Source organism: Bombus bifarius, unplaced genomic scaffold (genome assembly GCF_011952205.1).
Source record: "Bombus bifarius isolate JDL3187 unplaced genomic scaffold, Bbif_JDL3187 scf7180000008166, whole genome shotgun sequence".
In the NCBI taxonomy this organism is placed as follows: Eukaryota; Metazoa; Arthropoda; class Insecta; order Hymenoptera; family Apidae; genus Bombus; species Bombus bifarius.
Window position 1 is genome coordinate 540,106 of NW_022884488.1, and position 21,074 is coordinate 561,179.

A 21,074-nucleotide genomic window follows, 5' to 3' on the forward strand; every position below is an offset into this window, starting at 1 on the left:
GATGTTTGCGGTTTGTTACGTTGTAGTGGCGATTTTCGTCCAATTTTAATCACTTTTAGATGTTGACAATGGCGATGTCTTTAATTTGCATCGTCGATTATACGAGTTTCGTTGTACCTACTACGAAATATTGAGTCATTCATAACAAAATATAGCATTTCGTCAAAGGACATATGCACTTGCTTCTTTCACTGACTTCTTGCAAAGATTACTATCTTTTAAGAAAATAGAACATTTGATAGATTTTTAACAGTTTAATCTTCAACAGATCTACAAATGTACCTAAGTATGTTATCCAAACAGTACAACAAAGAAAACTATTGTTCGTTTAATGGAAATTTTCCATTTGCCTACTTACTATCGTAAACTATCGATAATGATACGAGCTAAGGTAACCAAACACAAGATCTACTTTCGAACGGTTTAGTTTCAAAGATATCTACATAGATTTGATTGTAACATGTTTTCTTCGTCCCCTATCCAACACTTAGAGATTAACGCCGGAACGCCTAACTTCGTTAAACGTATTATGCTATATTAACACACAATGAAAAATTGATATCTGCAAATGTCAAACACTATAGACCACTTTATTATCTAAGAAGTTCGTTATTTTCAGCTCGTTTGGTTATCAAATTACAGATAAGATAGGGACGGTTCTTTCAAATTGAGGGGACTATCTCGATTAATTTAAGCAATAATATTTAAACCGACTCACTATTTCGACGAATCGTATATTTTACTTTATTATACCATTGATAATGTTCTAAACGGACAATTTAAATTTCATATGATACATATCTGATATTGCCACAGGCATTATATTATTATTTATACTATTTTTATACTTCACGAACATTCAAGTATCCGTATGCATTAATTCATACATTTATGTAACATTCATAAATGTTAATACTTATGAGCAACAGTGTACACATTCAGTGTGCAATATCAACATAAATTTTCCACGAATTAATATTTCAATATCAATGTTTCTTCATTCGCCGTTTGTAAATATCGCAAACAAGACACGGTAAATGGAATTTTCGCTGCGCGAGACAGAATAAAAGCGAATTGCAACACGACTTGCGGAGCAACATAAACGCAGTTACGTTCGTTGCGCAGAAGACACTGGGAAACATATTAAAATCCGACCGTTCTCCATGTAAATTACTCGATGTTGCATCCGCGATGCACATGCAGTAAACCGCTTGGTTTAGATTTACGCGTTCCTACAGCAACGCACCGCGAAACACGTAGAACATACGTGGCACAAACATGGTCCATCGGTACCGAAGCTGGTTACTTCCAAAGTAACACGTGTTGCATGATCAAATAGTACACGAAAAGTGGTCGCACGAAAGCAGGAGCGGAAGGCGGATAACAAGATTCCTGATCAATATTCCTCGGCTAAGGAAATTTGAGAACGGTCGAACAGAGGATTACTTGTTCCAACCTCCGTTTTCTCCACGAAGAACACAAGTGTTCTTGGAAACTACGTTTCGAGTAGATACTCCGAGTATCTTTCACTGAAATATGCCCTTGTATGTTTCCCTGTTATCGAAGACCAACCGTTTTATTAATATTTATGTGACCACTGGATGAAACGCGAAATATTCTTGATTTAGGAAGTAGATGATTTTGAAGTATTAAATGTAAGTTATAGAAAAAAATGTAGATTAAATAATAAAATAATATCTTATTAATGATATCTTTATTTATATATGGAACTTTTTCTTCTCATTTTTTTGTCTAGTATATGTTTGTTATTTAGTAAGTATTTGTTTGTAATATGGAATATATCCATACTTGTTTTAGTGTGACTGTTAGTTTAAAATTTAAAGAAACGTAGAGAATACTGCAGTACGTTCTTTCAATTTTCTACTACATTTACACGCATCCATCGAACGAAAACCAAGTATGCCAGCAAATCTAAAAGCAATTCAATAAACCAGCAACACACTATACCTACCAGAGAGTACTAATTCTCCAGACCAGTCGGTACAAAGGCTTAACCAAGCACGAACGATCAGAGACAACGAGAGAGGCCTAACGATCTATCAGGGCCGCGGGCGTTGAAACAAAAAGGCTACCACGACAATGGTAGAGGCATTTCGTGGGAGCGCGATAACAAAGCTCCCTTCGCGCAAACGTTCCCGTTAAAAAGAGAAAGAGAAAAATGCGAGTCCGCTAGCCCTCCGTCACCCTTTCTTTCTCTTTCCCTTAGGCATTAAGTAACTTACACACGGTGAGACTTATCTCGATGCAAAATTCGAAACTAGATCTAGTTTGAGACGGTTTCAAGTATCGCGTCTACTTGTATTACCTTTTAAGAGAAGTTCAGAAAACTATGACACTTTGTATCAAATAATTCATAATGCAAGTCTATTTATTATTTGTACTATTTATAAGAGTGATTGAGTATGATTTTAGAAGGTGAAATTGCTCTTACAAGGTACAAAGTCAATGTCAATGATTGATGGTGGGCATGACTTGAAAAAAAATATATAGATACATATACATATGCGCCCAGATATGAATATACGTACATCCGTATATACGCTAACATTTGTCTCATAAATATTTTGAACCTCCCATGCAATGAACTCTTAAATAGTTAACTGTGAATCTCGTACATCACACGAGCACGCCGAAAATTCTAAATTGCTAAAATTTCTAAGATTGCTAAGATTTGCTAAATGTTTCGACGATACATGAATCATTATGTATTTCCTATTTTAAAATCTATTAGATATACGTATGGAGAAAATATATTAACTGACAGATAAATAATTATATGCAAAATCTACATGAAAATTTCTTCTAAATTTTGCAATATAGTTATTGCAGCATACCAGTATTTTAATTCGTAATGGAATAACAAGCGAAGGATTAACACGCTAATCTAATTTATACACTGGCCTAACTAAATATTTTTCGAGATATTCGTTATTAAAATTTCACTATCTTAAACAGCTTAACAATTGCATAGCGTCGTTGTATGAGTATGCATTACAATGATGCGAAGATTCAAAAACTTGTGTCTTGCTGCATGCGGCGAAGCGAATCTTTATACAGACCCCGCCTCCCTTTGTCCCTTCTTCAAGCAATGACCGACGTCTCGGTGAGATAGCGCCGGTCGAAGGAAACATCCCGGAAGGAGACACGAAAAAAAATGGAGGGAAAAAAGCACGCGTAGGTAGTCAGAGAACGGTGTATACGCGGGGTTTGTTTACAGGCCGTGGAACTCGACTCTCTTTCTACACGAGTTCCTTGACTCGTAATCGAACCACGGTAATTCCCTTTTCTATGCTACTACGTCTTCTTTCTTTTTTTCCTTGACTTTCCCCCTCTCCTTTGTTTTGTGTATCCCTTCCCTTTGCCCCTTTGTAATTCTACCAGGAGAGATTTACTCGGTCGCGTGGAGTTCCACGATTCACGTGGAGAACGGTAATCGCGCGCAGCTGCACTGCCTTTCAGGTAAAAAGGCTCGTTCACGAGAGTCGCGATGCGCGACGACAATAGACGACGACCGGCGGTCGGTCGTTGTCGCGACATAATCGAAAGTATAGAAGAGAATCGTGACGATCGAGTCACCTGATCGCAACAGGGCGATATTCCAAGGTGGCTAGGCAGGTAGAAGGCTAGGTAAAATCTAGGAGCATCCTGGGTGCTAGCTATTGTTCCTTTGTGCGCGAGCATGGAGGTCTTGAAAAGTGGGTATCCGGGTAATAACCGATTCAACGGCTAATGGGAGAATAAATGCGTTTCCGCTACTTTGGATTCTACATGCAAATTTCTATGGGAATTTCGTTTTTTTAGAGTGGTCTCCATAATATAGAATCTCTTTCTTCTTATAAATATCTATTAATTAAATCATATACAAACATATATATTGCATATCATTTTAATATATAGTGTCAATCTACAATTTTCTAAAATGAAGCCTCTCTAGGCTTCCTAAATATTCATATTGCATACTAGCCACATTAGGTCAGTGCACTTCACTGACACACATTTCTCGGATATAGCCTCCCTGCTCCGCCAAAGACAAAGGCAGAGAACCTTCCCAGCTTATTTACCTAATTATACTCCCTTTCTTCCAAACTACCAAAAAGGTGTTCTAAAACTCACCTATGACGGTGTTAGCAGCGACCTCTTTCGCGGCAGCAGCAGCAGCCGCCGGTCCATGAGCCAAGAAATCACTCAGAGACAACGAAGAAGCGATGATCTGCCGTTTCTCCTCGAAATTTAAATAATCCAGGCTATTGCTCCTCTGTGGTCCAGCGACGATCGTCACGGTCTTTGCCGCGTGATGATGATGGTGCTGCTGGTGTAAATTGTTCTCCACCGAGAGGTTACTGGGTTTCTCATTGCCAGACTCATTGTTGGCCGCTGGACTAGGCACCAGATATACACCGCTAACGCGTATGGACATCGTCTTGGGGCGATCCTTGAAACGGCCACGCTTCTTCCGCCTCCAGGGGCTGAGGATCGCAACCAGGCCCGGTAACGAAGCTACCGGCTGCTGGCCAGTTGAAACATCCTGACGGCTGCCCGGTCGAGAGGTCGGCTCGCGTCGCTTGTTACTTCGAGGCAGCTCCACGGCTCGGCGTTTAGTGCGTTCACGATCGCCGAGGAAAATTTATGGGCTCCACTGTGCGCTTCTGGCAGCGGCTACCGTGTACGCTGCACTCGATGATCGGTTGATTTTATTTTCGTCGATCTTTACGGCCTCTTTAATTCCCACTGAAATTCTTGGATTTAATTTCTTCGATTGTCATTTGCACTTTTACGACGAATTACGATCTCCTTATTTTCCTTCTTCCTTTTTCCTTACTTGTTTAGTTATTTTAGATGTAATTGATTACTACTAGATAGAAAAAGGTACAACAGGTATTCAAGATGGCAGGATTTCCGTATCACGCTTAAAAATTTCAATGGAGTCGAATTCGCTGATTGGCAAATATATTTTTCCTGTATTTGTATTTTCGACGATTATGGCACTCTGTATGAAAAATGGCCGACCCAAACGGGGTGACTCCGGACCGTTGCTTCGACGGTCTTTATTTATAACGGAAGGAAGCGAATACGAGCCTTCCGCGGTCTTTTTTTTCTCTCGTGACGGCCACGAGACACTCCGTGCTCGGTCGACGCTCCACGGAATCGTCCTGCGCAATAGGAATAGGGTAAAACGTTAACTCTCTCGCTAATGGCACTGGCTGTCATGAACGACGTGCATTGTATCGTACGAAAGAGGTCGCGAACGATTGTGTGTCCACCGTCCCACGAAATGTCTCGTTGCGGTCCATCGACCTTCTATCGCTTCGATTATCGACTGTTTGATCCGAGCTTAAACGAGTGAGAACCTTATATGTATTCTGGTCATGATTTAAAAGTCACTAAACTCGCATCGATCGTAATGCACACCTTAATAAAGAAATCGATAACTTTTGATATGTCAATTTGTTTACAATCGTACAAACAGAATACACGATCGAATTTATATAGTAAACTTCGTATGATGAAATATTTTCATTATATCGAAACGAAACGAGGTGTCATTTATGAGTAGAAATAACATTTCTACGAACGGAGCAATCGTACCTAACCTAACCTGTACTCCATCTGTAAACGCGGCGAGATGCCGAAGGTCGAGATACGACAGCATTGGCTCGGCCAGAGAAAAATATCTAGTGACTATGGTACGTGCAAATAAAACATTCACGATTACGTAAAATACAATAAACGAGGCTGGTACGCGCAATATACGAAGCTTGAGACACGAAGCTTGAGGCACGAAGCCGGCTAACGCGAGTAACCTCAAACATCCGGTACTTATACTGACTGCCAAAAGAGTACGTACGTATAGTCATGTATACGGGACGGGTTACAGCGCACGCAGAAAGCATTCGGTTTTATCGATGAAACGGCACGGTGTAATGTCACCGAGCACGGCGTGATGGTGGTCGAGAGAGGAGCCGGTATTACGAGACGCATTTCGTGGACGCACAGAGGACACACGCAGGCACGTTTTGTTGTGACGAGAGACACACATACTAGATGATTCCTTAGGGCAGTGTGGATGGCTGTTTTCGGATGGCAGAATTTGAGGAGGAGCACGAACGCTCCTCTCGACGTAATATCACAGCGGTGACGATTCACGGCAGGCGTCGCCACTCCTTCACGGAACACCTGTGTGCCTCCTAGCTGCAGGTGAGAGGAGAGCGAGACGGAGAGAAAGGACGCAACGATTATAAACACAGAAGCACATACTACGCGCGTACGCACAGAGCCACGTAGAAGAGAGACAGACGGATGCAGGCACAATAAGTGGAGAGGTACAATGCCACCGATCTCTCCGAATAAACTTAGCACAGACGAGAGAAGAATAAGGCGAAGCTAAACGAGCCACGATATCACGACGACGAACAACGATCAGGGGTAGAACGAGCAACGCCGACGTCGACAAGGAAGCACGCACTCGTAAAGTTGACACACACGCTGCTCTCTCGGTATTCGCGCACAAGAGAGAAACACAAACGCGAGAAACGTCTCGCGTCGGGATGTTCGCGAAAAACAGACGATATCGCATAGACACGGACACACGGAGGACCGGATAGTTCGCGCGGGGACGGATTCGCGACGGAATTAATTACCACTGCACCGATGCAACGTGTAAAAACAAACGGATACCAGACAAACAGGCAACAACGACGACGACGACCGCGCCACGAAACACACACCGAGCGAGGCTCGTGAACACTGAGGGCGGCCATGCGATCACGGCGCCGCCACGCGACGCCGATAGGTATCATCGGCCACGAGACAACGCCGCGCCAGACGAGAATGGGGGAAAGTGAAGCTACTATACTACCTTCGCCGTAATTTTTCATTAATGAATTTACGAAGGGTCTGGAACCGGCTGCTGCAACAGGATGGGTTACGTGGTTACGGAACTATAGGGAATAACTATTTATCCAGGGAGAAAATATTTTGTTTAATTTATTTGATTAACTTCCTGCTTGTAATAATTAAACGGGACTGAAATAAGATCATTTTTTGCACACGTATGATCGTATCGCATGGTCATATTGATTTTTTATAATTTCAAATTTTTATAAAAACATGTTTCTGTACCTCAAATCATACTTTTAATACAATAATTTATGAAAAACTTACTCAAAAGTAAGTCACGCTTAGTTTATTGTTCCCGTTAATCTAACCCTAATAAGCTAATTAAAAACCACATGTCCACGTATGTATATCTTTCACATTATATTCGCGTGTATTCTGTATTCGTTCTTTTTTATCTTTAATTGAAGAAAATTATAGATCGCGTTAGAATGTCATTCGTACCTCCTGTTACGCTCCAAAAATGTAAACAACTTGCCACGCTCGTGATAGACTGTAAATGCCTATAACGACGACTATAGACCAAAGTCACGCGAACATGCGTTGCGATGGAAATCTTCAGGAACGATACCTCATTGTGTACTTTGTAAACATTAGGAATTTTTCTTCTACATACTTCTGTGTATATTTATCAAATATTTCGCTGCTGAAATCATTAAAAGAAAAATAAGTAAACAAAAATTAGATCTTAATGAAGTTGTTTTCAACTCACAGTCAGATAAACTTTTAGCGAAATCAAAATCAAGCCCATTTTCACGCAATTCGAAAAGTTGCAGATTTAATTAGATGCATCCAGTGTGATAGTTAATCGAAATCCAATGTAATGGTTAATTAAAACTTCTAAGGCAAACAATTAGAGGAACAGCGACGTTCCAGTTTCCGGTTCGTGTTCTGCTTTATTGAGTTTTCGTTCTTCTAGAAATAATTCTCGTTGGAATGCTGAAGATAACTTTTATCTTCGATACTTAACAATTACAGATGAGAAACATGAAACTAAAACTTTAGATAGTTACAAAGTCTTAGAATTCCTAGTCAACCTCCTGACAGACACAGAAAACGGAAGAAGATCAAAGACTAAAACCATTTTCGAGAACAAGAAAAGATTCTTCGTATAGCGTCTACGCGGCCAACAACGAGAAATGCTCTAAAACGGAACTTCAGAAGAATTCTGTGGAACGTCTAGTTGGATTCTATCAAACGGAACCTACCATTACAAAGGACTGTCTACTTGAGCGATATTTCCAGGGATTGTAATAAAGACACAGCTTCATTTTCTTCTATATTTTCAGTTATGTATCCTATCCTGGAAAGACATGCATGGCCTTTTTCTTGATTTAAGGAAGAATTCGATGCAGTGACGATATAGCTTCATAAGTGGCAATAGAAATGATAATATGTATATGTCATGAAATGATGTTTTTGGTTCTATTTCAGACGACGGAGATTACTGATTTGCATATATACATGTTACCCTATTTACATAATTTTTATAGGCAAATAATATTCTACTTAACTTAAGAATTTGGAAAGTTACAAAAAGTATCTATTAGGTAATAGGAAATAATCAAAACTATGACATTATCCCGAACACACAATTGTCTAAAGACATTATATATTGGAAGCATCGAGGCGCGAACGTTCGAACTGGAAATTGCTGGACGGAGCATGACGCGAACCACGTGGTATTTCCGAGGCGTCTAGACTCCTTAATTTAAACCGACTCGCGAATCTACCGACGTTTCGGCCCCGTCTAGCCGCTGTCACAACGAAACGGCTGAAATATGAGAAACACAACCCTCTCCTCGAACCAAGCACCCAAATCTTTTTTCTACCATGTCCACGTGTAAATCCGCCTTTCGTTTGGAAACAAAGAGGCCAGCTGTTGGCTGGATTCGAGGGAAATCTGTCCGTCTGTTCGCGAAACAAAACATACGGTGAAATTCGAATTTAATTCGGAAGTTGGTTGTTCTCTTTGAAAATAGAACGGAAACGAGTATTACGTACTGCTTTGCTAACACCGGCGCTCTCATCTTTTACGCTCGATCGCGGCTTAAGCAATGCGCGTCTGCGTTGAAAGTAGTAGAAACTACGGCCAAGAGATGCGTTTATTGGCACTGGCCCAGTGGCGACTCTTCTTCTTCTCCAGCGTTCGTCTCTCGCCAAATGTAGCCTCGTCACAGGCCGCAGCTTCGTGTAATAGTGTTCGTACCAACGCAGAAACAACTGTTTTAAATACTGTTCGCCGATATATCTTTCTGTTCTTATAATCTGGTGCGAATCACAGAAAGGCTACGTTACGCTTCAGTTCAATAGTCAAAGTAGTCACTTCCGTTCAACGAACAGACGGTTCTCGTTGACGATATTAAGTGAGGTATAAACTGTACTCTGAACCGATCCATCGATCGCTGCGAATTAAGGTCAGTTTAATGAAAAGAAACATGATTAAGTGTTTTCCTAGATCTAAGAATATCCGTAGTGAAGAGCTCCGTCTTTGAGGAGGAGCGATACTGTCGCTATGTATATCCGAATAAAAGGATTCTAGCAATAAGAAGATAACTTGCCATATATTTTTAGTTGTATGAAATTGTTGATTTTGTCGCTTTATGTTAGATAAGAATATGATTTTATTTAAAAAGTATCAATGATCTATTAAAAAAGTTCATTATTAGCAATACCACTTAACGACGAGTTTATGGTATATACATTTAAAAAAGTAGTTGACGTATAAATTTTATTTTTTTTTACTCCCTGAAATCGCTATAAAATGCAGCTGACTGCTGTAATCCGTTCAATTGGTACAAAGACCGTTCCCCGTGGCGGATCTATAATTATTCAGTATGTTTGTGAGCGATTCCAGGAACCATTCTTGGCCACTGGGCGAACGCCGCCCACTTAACAGTATTAATAATTGCAATAAGGAACGGGCATCCTTGCTGGGTCAAATTATCAGACAATTCACAATTAAGAGGCGGAGGGTGGAGACGTATAATTAAGGCAAAGTGACGGTACATCAGCGACAACCGCAAGCATCTACCAGTGGCAGCTAGCGTTGCACTTACGTTTCCTTGTGCTTTCACGGCTTTCTAAATGCAATCTGCTTGCAACAAGCAACCGCCATCAAGCAAATTGTCGTCCAGTTAGAAGAAAATTCAGTTTTTATGAATCACATTTACAGTATATCGACTTTCTTACTCATTCTATCACGAATATACCGCCGTCCATAGGAATTCGAACACTTTGATTGACTCGCATTAAAAATACACAAATGTTAATGAAATATATGAATTAATGGTAAACTAACGACTACAACCACTATTTACTATTTTCTTATGGAAACAACAAATATATATTATACTTAATTGCTTATTTTTGGAATCAATAATATATTGAAAGAAGGCTAGCCAAAGGGTAGCGTATGCAATATAATTAACTCGATCGAACACATTATCACATTTTACCCGGTATACCAATATAAAAAAAGATTGTACCTAATCAACGAAAATTATATAGAAGCAACTAGGACTGTGAAATCATGTTCAAATGTATTGAATTGTTCGAAACATATCAATATTTTCCGTTCAATTTACTTAATATATAATCTAGCCTTCTGTACTTAATGTCACGTAAGCAGCGTGGTTGTTAATGTCCCAAAATATAATAAATCATTGCATTTTGATTTTCTAATTAAGGATTTAAAATCTCGATAGAGGTATGTTTCAGCTTGCACGAATGTCTTTGACTACATAGAAATATATGAGAATTATATTAACGAAAAAGAAGAGATCAAGAGTATATTATCTTGCTTATTGTAATTCAAATACATTTTGCCAAAAGTAGGCAAGTGTGTAGAATTAAAATAGACACTAAAACGGCAATAAAAAAGAATAGGCACAAAAAACATTATACATTAGTCAGAACGATACATTGGAATTTGTTCAACGATTGTGCGAATAAAAATGCGACTCTGACAGATTCTACATTCCCATTCGCTACATTTCGATGCAACACGTCGTGCGCATCGCGTGTAACGCGTATCTAGCGACATGCGAACTCTGCTGCTCTCCATCATTGGTTATTTATAGCGGGCGCAATAATCATAAGTGCAATTCGTAACGATCTAACAAGACAGTCTATGTACACTATAACGTAAAAATTATAACAATTAATATGATAAGAATAGATTTCAATAAAAATTGTATGGCATCCTTAGTATTGTATATTCTATGGATATCGAATAACAAGTGGAAATGCCATTTTATCTTCCCTTTTGTTTGAACCACTACTTCTTAGAGAAATGGAAAAAGTGGTGTGTGTAAACAAAGGGTAGTGGCTACGACGACATAGTAGAAAAACGTAGAATTAAAAATAGTGAAGAAATCACATGTTAGTTAAGCCATAGTACGAAAAACGTTTCTGTGATAGAAAGAGAAACCTACGAGGTGCAAGAGTAGTAACTGCGAATATACTATAGGCGTTCACCCATCTTTCTGGTATACACGAAGCAACGTATTGCACACAAGAAAGAGAGACCTTAGCTCCGAACCATGTCGCCAATAGTAGCACGTACACAACATAGCATCTACGTTATATATTATATGAATTAATTTTTTATTTATATATAATGATAATTATACATTTATTATATTATTAAAACAGAAATAATTTTAATAATAATAATAAATATTGAAGCAGCTTTAGCGTAAATATCAAACGTATATTACTGCATTAACATTATAACAAAGTTATTAATAAAGTGCGGATATTTATACATTTTTATACTTCTATGAACATAACTAAAGGTACATTAAAACATAACTGTTCACCGTGAAAATATAAAACCAGGTAACGGGCCCATAATTGATCTAGACGTGTTGCAACATGGGTACCGTATCGATGGAAGAATCTGCGATTAACTTCGAAGCGTACTAAATGCGCTTATCGCAAGATCGAACGATAACAAAAGCCTGCGCTACGTCCGTCCATCAGATCGTTGGCCAACCGTCTGGATAAGACGTTGTTCGACGCGATAATGGCAGGAAATTAATGACAGCTAAGAGGGATGGGAACGACCGACGGAGTAATGAAGAGATTGCTTTCCTTATTACCGTGTAAATTCTTATTACTTTGTTGCACTAACGGGGACGCCAGCGAAACGTTCAAAGAAAGGGGAAGTAACGTGTCATGTGCTGTGAAACGTTTTAAATTGTAATTAAGAATACGATATACATATTTAACGTTAGTAAACGCTAGTAATTATTTAGAATTGCTGCCACCTTACCAATTTCGATGATTTTTGAATATATTGTAGAAATGAACACTTTGAGCAACTTTTTCCTACAGAAATAGTTTCCGCTTGGCCTTAGTTCCCGAGATATTCGCAGAAAATTGTCGGTAGCACTACACTGAATTTTGACTATAAATTATGTGTTCGCAGCAGTGTATACGTTAATATTGGTTACCAGCCGCCATACGGCGCGGCGGCTGGATAAAATAAGGTCTAACCCAAACCTAATTCTTATCTTTTGTTTACAGTTTATATGGGCTTAGATTATGCGTTATTTCACCCAAGCCGCCGCGTAGTACTGCGCAATTTATAAACGAATTTCACCGTAGTGGTACCGACAATTGTATATTGTATAATTGTATGTATAAGAAAAAGTTGATCAGACTGTTGTATATCTACAACATATTAAAAAGTCATCGAAATCGGCCAGGTGAGCAACTTGTAAATAGTTACCGAATTATTTTTATAGCTACTAAGCATACAGAAGTGCTTGCAACGAAATTATTGTGGAATTTTATTGAAATAAAATTTTCTAATCTATTTTGAGAAAAATGTCGATCTGATAAACGAGGCCTCTTCGGTAAACACATATCATAAAAGCGAAGTAAAAACAGATTTAAAAAAACAAAGAATTAATTATTGGATGTAATTTCTCATATTAGTAGATTTTTTAAATATTGCTTTACGATACATTTTATCTCTTTATCATTTTCATATCTACAATTATACCTAAAATGAGGATTAGGTAAAAACATTATAGTATCTCCCATAAATATACCGTAAAGTAATAGGAATTAAACGAATAATTCTCTCCATAGAAGGAAGATCCCATGTAATATAATTTCACCGACAAACAGAATATTCAGAGCCGCGATATGTACCAGCACCTAGCGTTTTTGTTCTTCACATTGCACACGGTGAGCGACTTAAGGGACCGCGTGTTTAATCGCGTATTTAATACATTTAATACATTTAATAAACCCGTAGCTGGAAATTAAATTCCTCTCTTTCCTGCTCATTACGACCACCGGAAGACGACGAGGTGGGAAAAGTTTAATCCCTTTATCGTTACGATATTACAAGTGAATCGGTATTCTTGATACAAAGTCCTCGCGCAAATGTATTATCCTGGAAGAAAAACCGCGACTTGGCGGGATATTAGCAAGGAATAAAAGTATGTATATCTAACGTCTGGTATCATCGTTTCGACGATAACTTCATAAGCGAAAGTGGCGATCTCTCGTCGGATTAACCTAATGGAATAAATTACTCGAAGCAGAAGGACCATTGCTGCTTTTTCCTCCTTTTGTTGCAAGACGCTATCGAATCTCATTACCCGCTGCTGTTCTCTCCAAGAACTTCGTTAACAAACGAACAACTCGTTGAACTTGAATTTGCCATTTTTCCCTCTTCGAAACTTAATTGAAAGACGATTTCTATCGGTTTTTCTTTCGTTACTGTGGCCATAGCAATCAAACATACATAGCGTATACATACGTAAAATGTGTGGTAAACATTTTGTCTATATCAAACAATCGTGTATTACAAACTATCTAATTACATTATACATCATTTTTATTCTACAATATAATTTAATTTCGTAAAATCACAGCGTTTTTTCTCATTTTTTTTTTTTTTTTTTGGTCGTCACTGTAAATAATTATCGTGTTGTCTACTACTTTTATGCGAAGTTTGAATGTCTCACAAACAAGCATCATATCATTTCATTCGTATAATATGAAAAAAAGAAGCGTTTTGTTTTCAAATAATTTCAAGCAGTTGATTTTTGCCCGCTTTTTCAGGTTGAACACTCACTCCACTGTGCATCGTTTCATTCAAAGGGTCAAAGAGGAAATTTAAAACTTCATTTACCGGATCAGGACTTGCCCAAAGCTGTTGCAGAAGACATTTCCCATAGATAACACATCGTCTGGTCGATAGCGGATGTTCTTTAAAGCATTTTTCAGACAGGCCAGCACCTAAAAGCTTGCCCAGCCAAAGCGCCGTAAAGGCGGATCAGGATTTAAGAGCGAGGTGTGTGTTTGAAAAACAAAGCCTCTCTATCGAGAGATCCTCGACGGATTATTACGTGACAGGATACGACATTAATGTCGCAAAGACTTCAGGTTCATGGTTTCTCACGTGCAAACTGTATACCTTCACACGCGTTTCAGCGATACAAGTACCATTGTAAATCGTTTTTCTTGATGTTTTCATCGCACACTTACTTCCTTCCAATTTAAACCTAATATAATATCTAACTGCTCTAAGTATCTTTTAAGCGTGGATGTATGTGAATTCTATATGCGTCCACATTGACTATTATTTATTTCGATGACATTCAACTAGCAACAAATCAATACGAACTTTCTGCCTAATGCGATATAATTTCACAATCCACTATTTGTCTCTTCGATCCTCCAGAAATCTACATGATACAATATCCATAAATAGTTGCTGATCATACTAATCATTGCTGTCTGTCTCAATTACTTCATCGAAAGCAGCGCAAACAAGCGGTCAAAAGGTCGAGATTTTAAAAGCACGAGCAGCCATCTCTCGCGCGACGCAAGGACTTTCATCTCACGACTTTGAGCCTTGTAAGAGCGCAATTAGAAAGCCAGAATGCCGTAACAGAACGCGACATTCGTTTCATTGACACGCTTTTATCTTTCAATTTACCCGCTCGTGTTGCACGATCACGATTTTCTCATAAAGAGGGACTCATCGGCGAAGATATTCGAATACCACGCACGGGTCGCCGCTGGTGCTCCGCTTTTCCATCTAGCCTTCGATGGTTCGCCACAAGGGCGACCGTAGGAAAATTCTTGGGATAACAGTCTTGTCACCCTCGAATTCCTGGTTGCTTCGCAAAGAGTATAAACGGATATGAAATTGGGACACTAGGTCTTGCAGTGATTACTATACCGATTCGTGAATATCCTTATGAAAGATGGAAGAATTAAAAAGGGGACAGCAATTTGAGTGTAGTTTCATTTAGGCGAATTCGGGACAAGGTTGTTCATGCATGCGTGATTTCTGCTCTATTGTGATCGGTTAGTGGATATTTTTTGAGTTGTGCGCTGAGATCAACGGATACTAAATTTTATTATTGGATTAAAATGGATGAGGAAGGATTTAGCGTAGAATGATATGTAGAAGCACCGAAGTTATGATGGTGATTTTAAGTTTGCTAGAAAATTATGGAACTACAGTTTAAGCTTACATTTAACACGTATTTTAATTACTATGTTTTAAGATGGATATTTTTTAGGAAGTTTGCAATAAATAAACAGAATGCTAAAATGAGTTATAGAATTAAGATAATAGCGGGGAGAGGGGTGAGATTTGATGTATTTACACATATTATAGGTATTTTGAAATGCTTGAACTACATAATTCTACAAATGTCAAAAATCATCGAACTCCTTCCATTTTTGTGTGGAAACATCAAAATGGAAAGATTAAAAGAACTACAATATACCGAGGCTAGAAATATTTAGGAAATAAAAATATTAAACTATTTTCTCAATTCCATTTAATACATCTTCCACTAAATAGTTCAATTCCCAGCATAATATTTTTCATCAAAATCATTCACGAACAAATTGAGAAAAAGTAGTTAGTAAATTGCCATAAAAATAATTACCGTAACAAGAAACAAAACGCAAGAATTCTCTAAAACAAGATTTTCACCTATAGATTTAATATATTCCTCACAATTTCCCAACTCTTCTTCTACTTTGCATTCTTCGATAAACTGCCAAGCAATTATCGAATCCCAATTAGAGCTTGACTCTCCTACCCAATAGTTAGGGAAACCATTTAATTGAACCCTGTCAGAGGATATCAACAACGCTAATTACAAAAACTGATACACTGCATCAAGTACAGTATCGATAGTTGACCACAGGATACACGAATATAAAAAATCCCAAGTAATTTCAACTCTACTGCGGTTATCGAATTTCAATGTATCAATTTCATTCTTGTTTTAATACGTAAAAAGATTTTTAATGTTTTAATAAAAAAGAAACGTCAGCATACACCCGATACAAGGAATTACTCTAAGTTACATAATATTTGAATATATGTATTTAATAACACAGAAAATATTCATCTCCTATGTATATAATAAACCAACTGTAGGAATAGGAATTTTATTTCTCACTGTTTAATTTCTTACTCAACAACAATTCATACAAATCTTTAAATTCAAGAGGTTTGTTAATAATAAAAAGAACAATTTATTTGAGCCTAACATAATACAAAGAGCGCAGTATGTTTAGCAACACATGGGATTTCCTCGATAATTTTCCGAAAAGCGAAAAAAACTTCAGCTTCTTCGAAACACTAAAATACCCGCGCACTTGGCAATTCGGGCAAATAACACGAATGTAAAGCGTTTCGCGATGCAGAGGCGTTTTCGCGCGGAAGCTAGGAACTTTCCAAGGGAGCAAACAGTCTATTGAGTAAATTGTGTGAAAGGATTAGTTTGCTAATGCCACCGACCATCGTGATAGTTTCCAGAAAGGCTCTTCACGTTCGTGGAAGCGTCATGAAAATTTCTCCTCCGTTTCCCTCCGACATCGCACGATTGAACTTGAAATATTTTTCCACGGGAAATAATCCTGAAGCTAAGCCAAATCGTAAATTTCTCTCCCTTTATGGTTTAAGAAGAACAAAGGTATGACATGTATCAAACCAAGTTCAGACTCGTTCAAGTAACTGGAAACTTATTTGATTATTATTTGTTTGACTTTGCACTATTCTTTCAAATTTCTGTTCTCTCGTCTTCATTGAAACTAGTCACTTTACAGAATTTGGAACGCTTCACTAATATGAGTTTATTGATACAATTGATTTAAATTTGTGCATTCAAGTTTCGAGTAAAATTGAGATAACATTACATGTAAACTATTACCGTTGTTTCATCATTCTGGCGACTTTTGCGAAATCAATGAATTTCGAAGACGATGTGAAGCATTCTGAAATGGGTTTTCGTATCGACCTGAGGATAAAAAATTGGATAGAGTTAGAGAGAGGGTGCATGATATATCGAAAAATAAACGTGCCAATAAACGGAATTTATTGACACTATATTAAAATAGAGTGAGCATCGATCTTCTTTATTACGTACTTTTTATATAGCTATCGAAAGTAAGATAAGTCGATTGATATACCGTGGGTGGCTCAATAATCGTCGTATAAATGGATGAGAGTAAATGTTTTCTGTTCCCTGTATTTTTGCAACGATATAAATCTTAAGCGTGTAGAAGAAAAATAGAAAAATTCAAACGTATTTAGATAATAAGTTTCGGTGAAAATAATTAGAAGATTAGATTTTTATTACGTAAAAATACGATTCTTTAGCCTTCTTGTTTACTAAGTTCCTTTACAATTCAAATTCTGCTTCTAAGATATCAGCATACTAAGTTACGAATATACCAACGAAAACGATAAATATTTAAATACATGTAAACAGAGCGGTAAGAAGCTCCTCTTGTTAAATGGACATAAATCGCGACGCGATGTCCCATATGAGGAGTTTGTCGGCAAAAGCTTTCGCAATGATTTACAATATCGCCAGGATATGCTCTCGAATGTTTTTACGAGGCATCAGTCGGCCGTAGGGGCAACGAACGCCGAGTAGGTTCTATTAGAACGTATGATATACCTCTCCTCATGCTGAGATAGCCGTTTCGTGAGGTCGTGTCTGAATAATTAAAGAACAAAATGAAGCTGCTCGGAGCTCTTTAAATGACGAACCTTCTTGTGGTAGCTAACGACTCGGCCGGAAGAAATCGGAAAAAGATAGAGCAGCGTTACAGCTATAATTGGTCCTCACTTTGAAGATCAAAGACTTCGCTCATATAGCCGACCATGCGTAATTACACTATAGTGTTCTTCGTTGTGAGCTTGATTACACATTTTTACAAAGTTTCGAAAAGAATTCTACTACGTTGAACGTTGACGCTGGTTCGCCTGGAAAATGAAGCACAATCGAGAACAAATTTCATTGTTGAGAATTCAATGTCGATAATTCATTTGTTTACTGTGCGAGTGTGAAAGTTCATGAATTGATAAGACTGCGTGAAAGAAGGAAGACCGAGTGCGAGACTCGTGCGAGACCGTCAGGGATACGTGTGAAAATGGGATTTCTTGCAAGAACTTGGATAGGTAAGTATCTTTATCGAATTACAAATGAGTAAAAAAAACGATATTTTTAATGATTAATAGTTATTGTAAAGCAGGTACTTTCCAGAAGTATGAGGCTGCTAAAGAATAAAATATTATTAGAATATTATGTAGAGGGAAGTCCTTAAAAGAAGTTAATTGTTTCTTATGAAATCTAAACGAAAAATATCTTTAAAAACTGCACATTGTTTTGGAGCGAAATCTAGAAAATAATAGCAAACTAGGTGATGCAACTATTTGCACGTAACTGTAATCGTGAAATTTCTCTGGCTAGTGTGACTCGATTGCAACAGAGTGACCATACAGAAGGTTACGAGTGCATAACGATCGCGGAATGCGACACAAGAAGCGCGCGCGACCGCGCGTTATGTAGCAACCGGTTTGAAATAACTCGCGCAACTCTAGGTCGCTCTAAAATAAAGAAAGCACGAGGTTTCGCTTTGCATGTCAATGAAACGGCGCGGTTGTTCCCGCGGAACGGCAACAAGATAAATTACATCGTAGCAAGAAAACATCAAATGCGATATGAGGACTGATCATATATACAGGAGTTAATAGAAGAGCGCGTAGAGTAACAAGTTACAGGGAATATGTATCACGCGGTCGTTTTGTTACGTTAATTTTGCGCCTGGTATGTCACCCGTGTTCCCCGAAGAAAACGCTCTGCCGTGAATTAATTAATTAATAGCATCGGCCGTTATTGTTCGCTGCGCATCGGGATTTTTTCTTGTCTTTCGACTCTTTGATAGAATTGGAAACTGTGATAGTTTGAGACAAAATAAAAGGAGCATGGTCGAAAGCTACTAAATTTGTAGCCTTTTAGGCTAAAATTCTTATAAGACATCGTTCTATAATCGCCGAGGTACAACCAACATTTTACCGAAGAAATGTTATCAGAAGAAGAGAAGAATGAAATATAATAATAATTCTTTATATTCAATACGTTCCATCTTGTTTTAGAATACAAATTATAGTGATAATTAGAAATATACCTAATTCATGGAACATTTATATCGTACTAGCTTACTTTACTTCGTCGCGTTTCAATGTTGCCGATTAACAACATGCGCTATATCTCTTTACATACAACCTACATATATAAATATCGACTTTCCTTTATCAAACGTTTGAATTTTTTCCATTTCGTGGATTCATTTCGTAGTTACGATCATCCGGAGTCGAAAGGTTCCGATTCTCTTTTCGGCACATCGTCAACTTCGTCAACATTTTTTACAATTTTCCAATCACATTTGCCATAATTGTACCTTAGATGCCCTGTTAGAATGTTGACTACCTGAAGATGTACAAATTTAGCGCTCATCATGCAGAAATGTTAAACTTTAAGGTCCAAACAGCTTTTGCAATCTGCAATTCAAGACGTTTCTATAAAACGAATACCATCATGAGTGGAACTATATCAATCGATCTCGTCATTTAGAACAATGATCCTCATATCGAGATGGTTCAGACTTTCCGTGACTAAAACGTAAAAACTGCGACCAGTCTCACCGTGATGAAAAACAGAGCGTGTAACCACGAGCTTCGTTTCACGTCTCTGAGAAGCATAAAATTTATTATCGCTCTGCTCGTCGAACGTTATTGATGGCGTCGACTAAACTTAAAGCAGCATCCTCCTGGCTTATCCGACGGAGTTGCTTATTGAACGGATGCATTAGCGTCAAATCGTGCGTAAACGATCGTCGCTTTCTATCGAGTAATTATAGATAATGTGGTATTTCGCTTGCTGCTCTCCTTTTAAGAAACTTCGTTTTTCTTTCGTGCTAAAAAAAGGCCGGGTAATGGAGAAAGGATAATTAGAAAAAAGTTTATCCATGTATCGGTCGTAAATAGCCAGAGTGTTGTGTTAACACTTTGTCGATGGGGCGAAATTGATTCATAGCGCACCTTCGACAACCTGTTATTGTATAGAGTTACTCGTTGGTTAAATTGAAAATATGTAGAATATCTGTGCAGCCAGATAATTGTATAAAAGATAAAGCTTAACGTAGATTGAAAATAGAATTTACTTTAAGGCAGCTTGCTCGTGTAGAATTTTTTAAAAGAGTTCTTCTCTTCTTTAATTTGTGCTTTTCGATGGAGTCGTAGATAATACACAATTTATTGTTCTACACAGTTACTTGCTACTGTATTGAAAGCGTGTAGAACATCTATGAGATTGAAGGCAGCTACAGAAGATAGAAGCATCGCAGTAAAATGTACTTCAAGTGAGTATCTCGTGTAGAATTTTACAAAGAATTTATAAAAACCGTGAAAATATTTTCTCCGATATTTGGTTAACTTTCTCGTTCCCACAGTAGCTGTATATAGGCGAAATGTTTTGAAATCATAAAATTAAACTCTTATTAGAAGATGTTCGTGGAACTGTAAATAAGTTTCATTTTCTAAATAATCCCTACACATTTAAACATTAAAATCTTCGTATGAATTGTTTATTTGTCATATAAATAACAAATGGAAAAATTACTGGCAGTAATTTGCGACTGTGAAATAACTTGAAAACGAGGGGATTAAAATATTACATTCGTCCGACGACAGCAGACCAAGCACTATCAAATGCATGAAACTGAAACTGATGTGTTCTCCAAAAAAGCGAACATTACTTACGTTTAAACAAAATCAAGAACGACGCAAAGATCGTTATCGCGAAAGGAACACG

The 21,074-nt window shown here is 37.9% G+C and overlaps 1 protein-coding gene across 11 annotated transcripts in view; it reads right to left on the reverse strand.

Moving 5' to 3' along the window:
* The window catches only part of LOC117209248 (phosphatase and actin regulator 4B), a 385,949-nt gene that overhangs the window by 313,756 nt on the left and 51,119 nt on the right, over window positions 1-21,074 (reverse strand). For 2 of the 11 annotated variants that reach the window (XM_033451027.1, XM_033451020.1), the window contains exons 1-2: window positions 6,061-6,797; window positions 4,135-5,171 (exon numbers count right to left, since the gene is read on the reverse strand). The exons of 6 other annotated variants lie outside the window; for them this stretch is intronic. In XM_033451027.1, the coding sequence (XP_033306918.1) occupies window positions 4,135-4,438 (304 nt within the window). In that variant the 5' untranslated portion in view covers window positions 4,439-5,171; window positions 6,061-6,797. Of the gene's footprint in view, window positions 1-4,134; window positions 5,172-6,060; window positions 6,799-21,074 lie in introns of those variants that run through there. 3 more of the 11 variants (XM_033451022.1, XM_033451024.1, XM_033451023.1) reach the window with 3 other exon arrangements.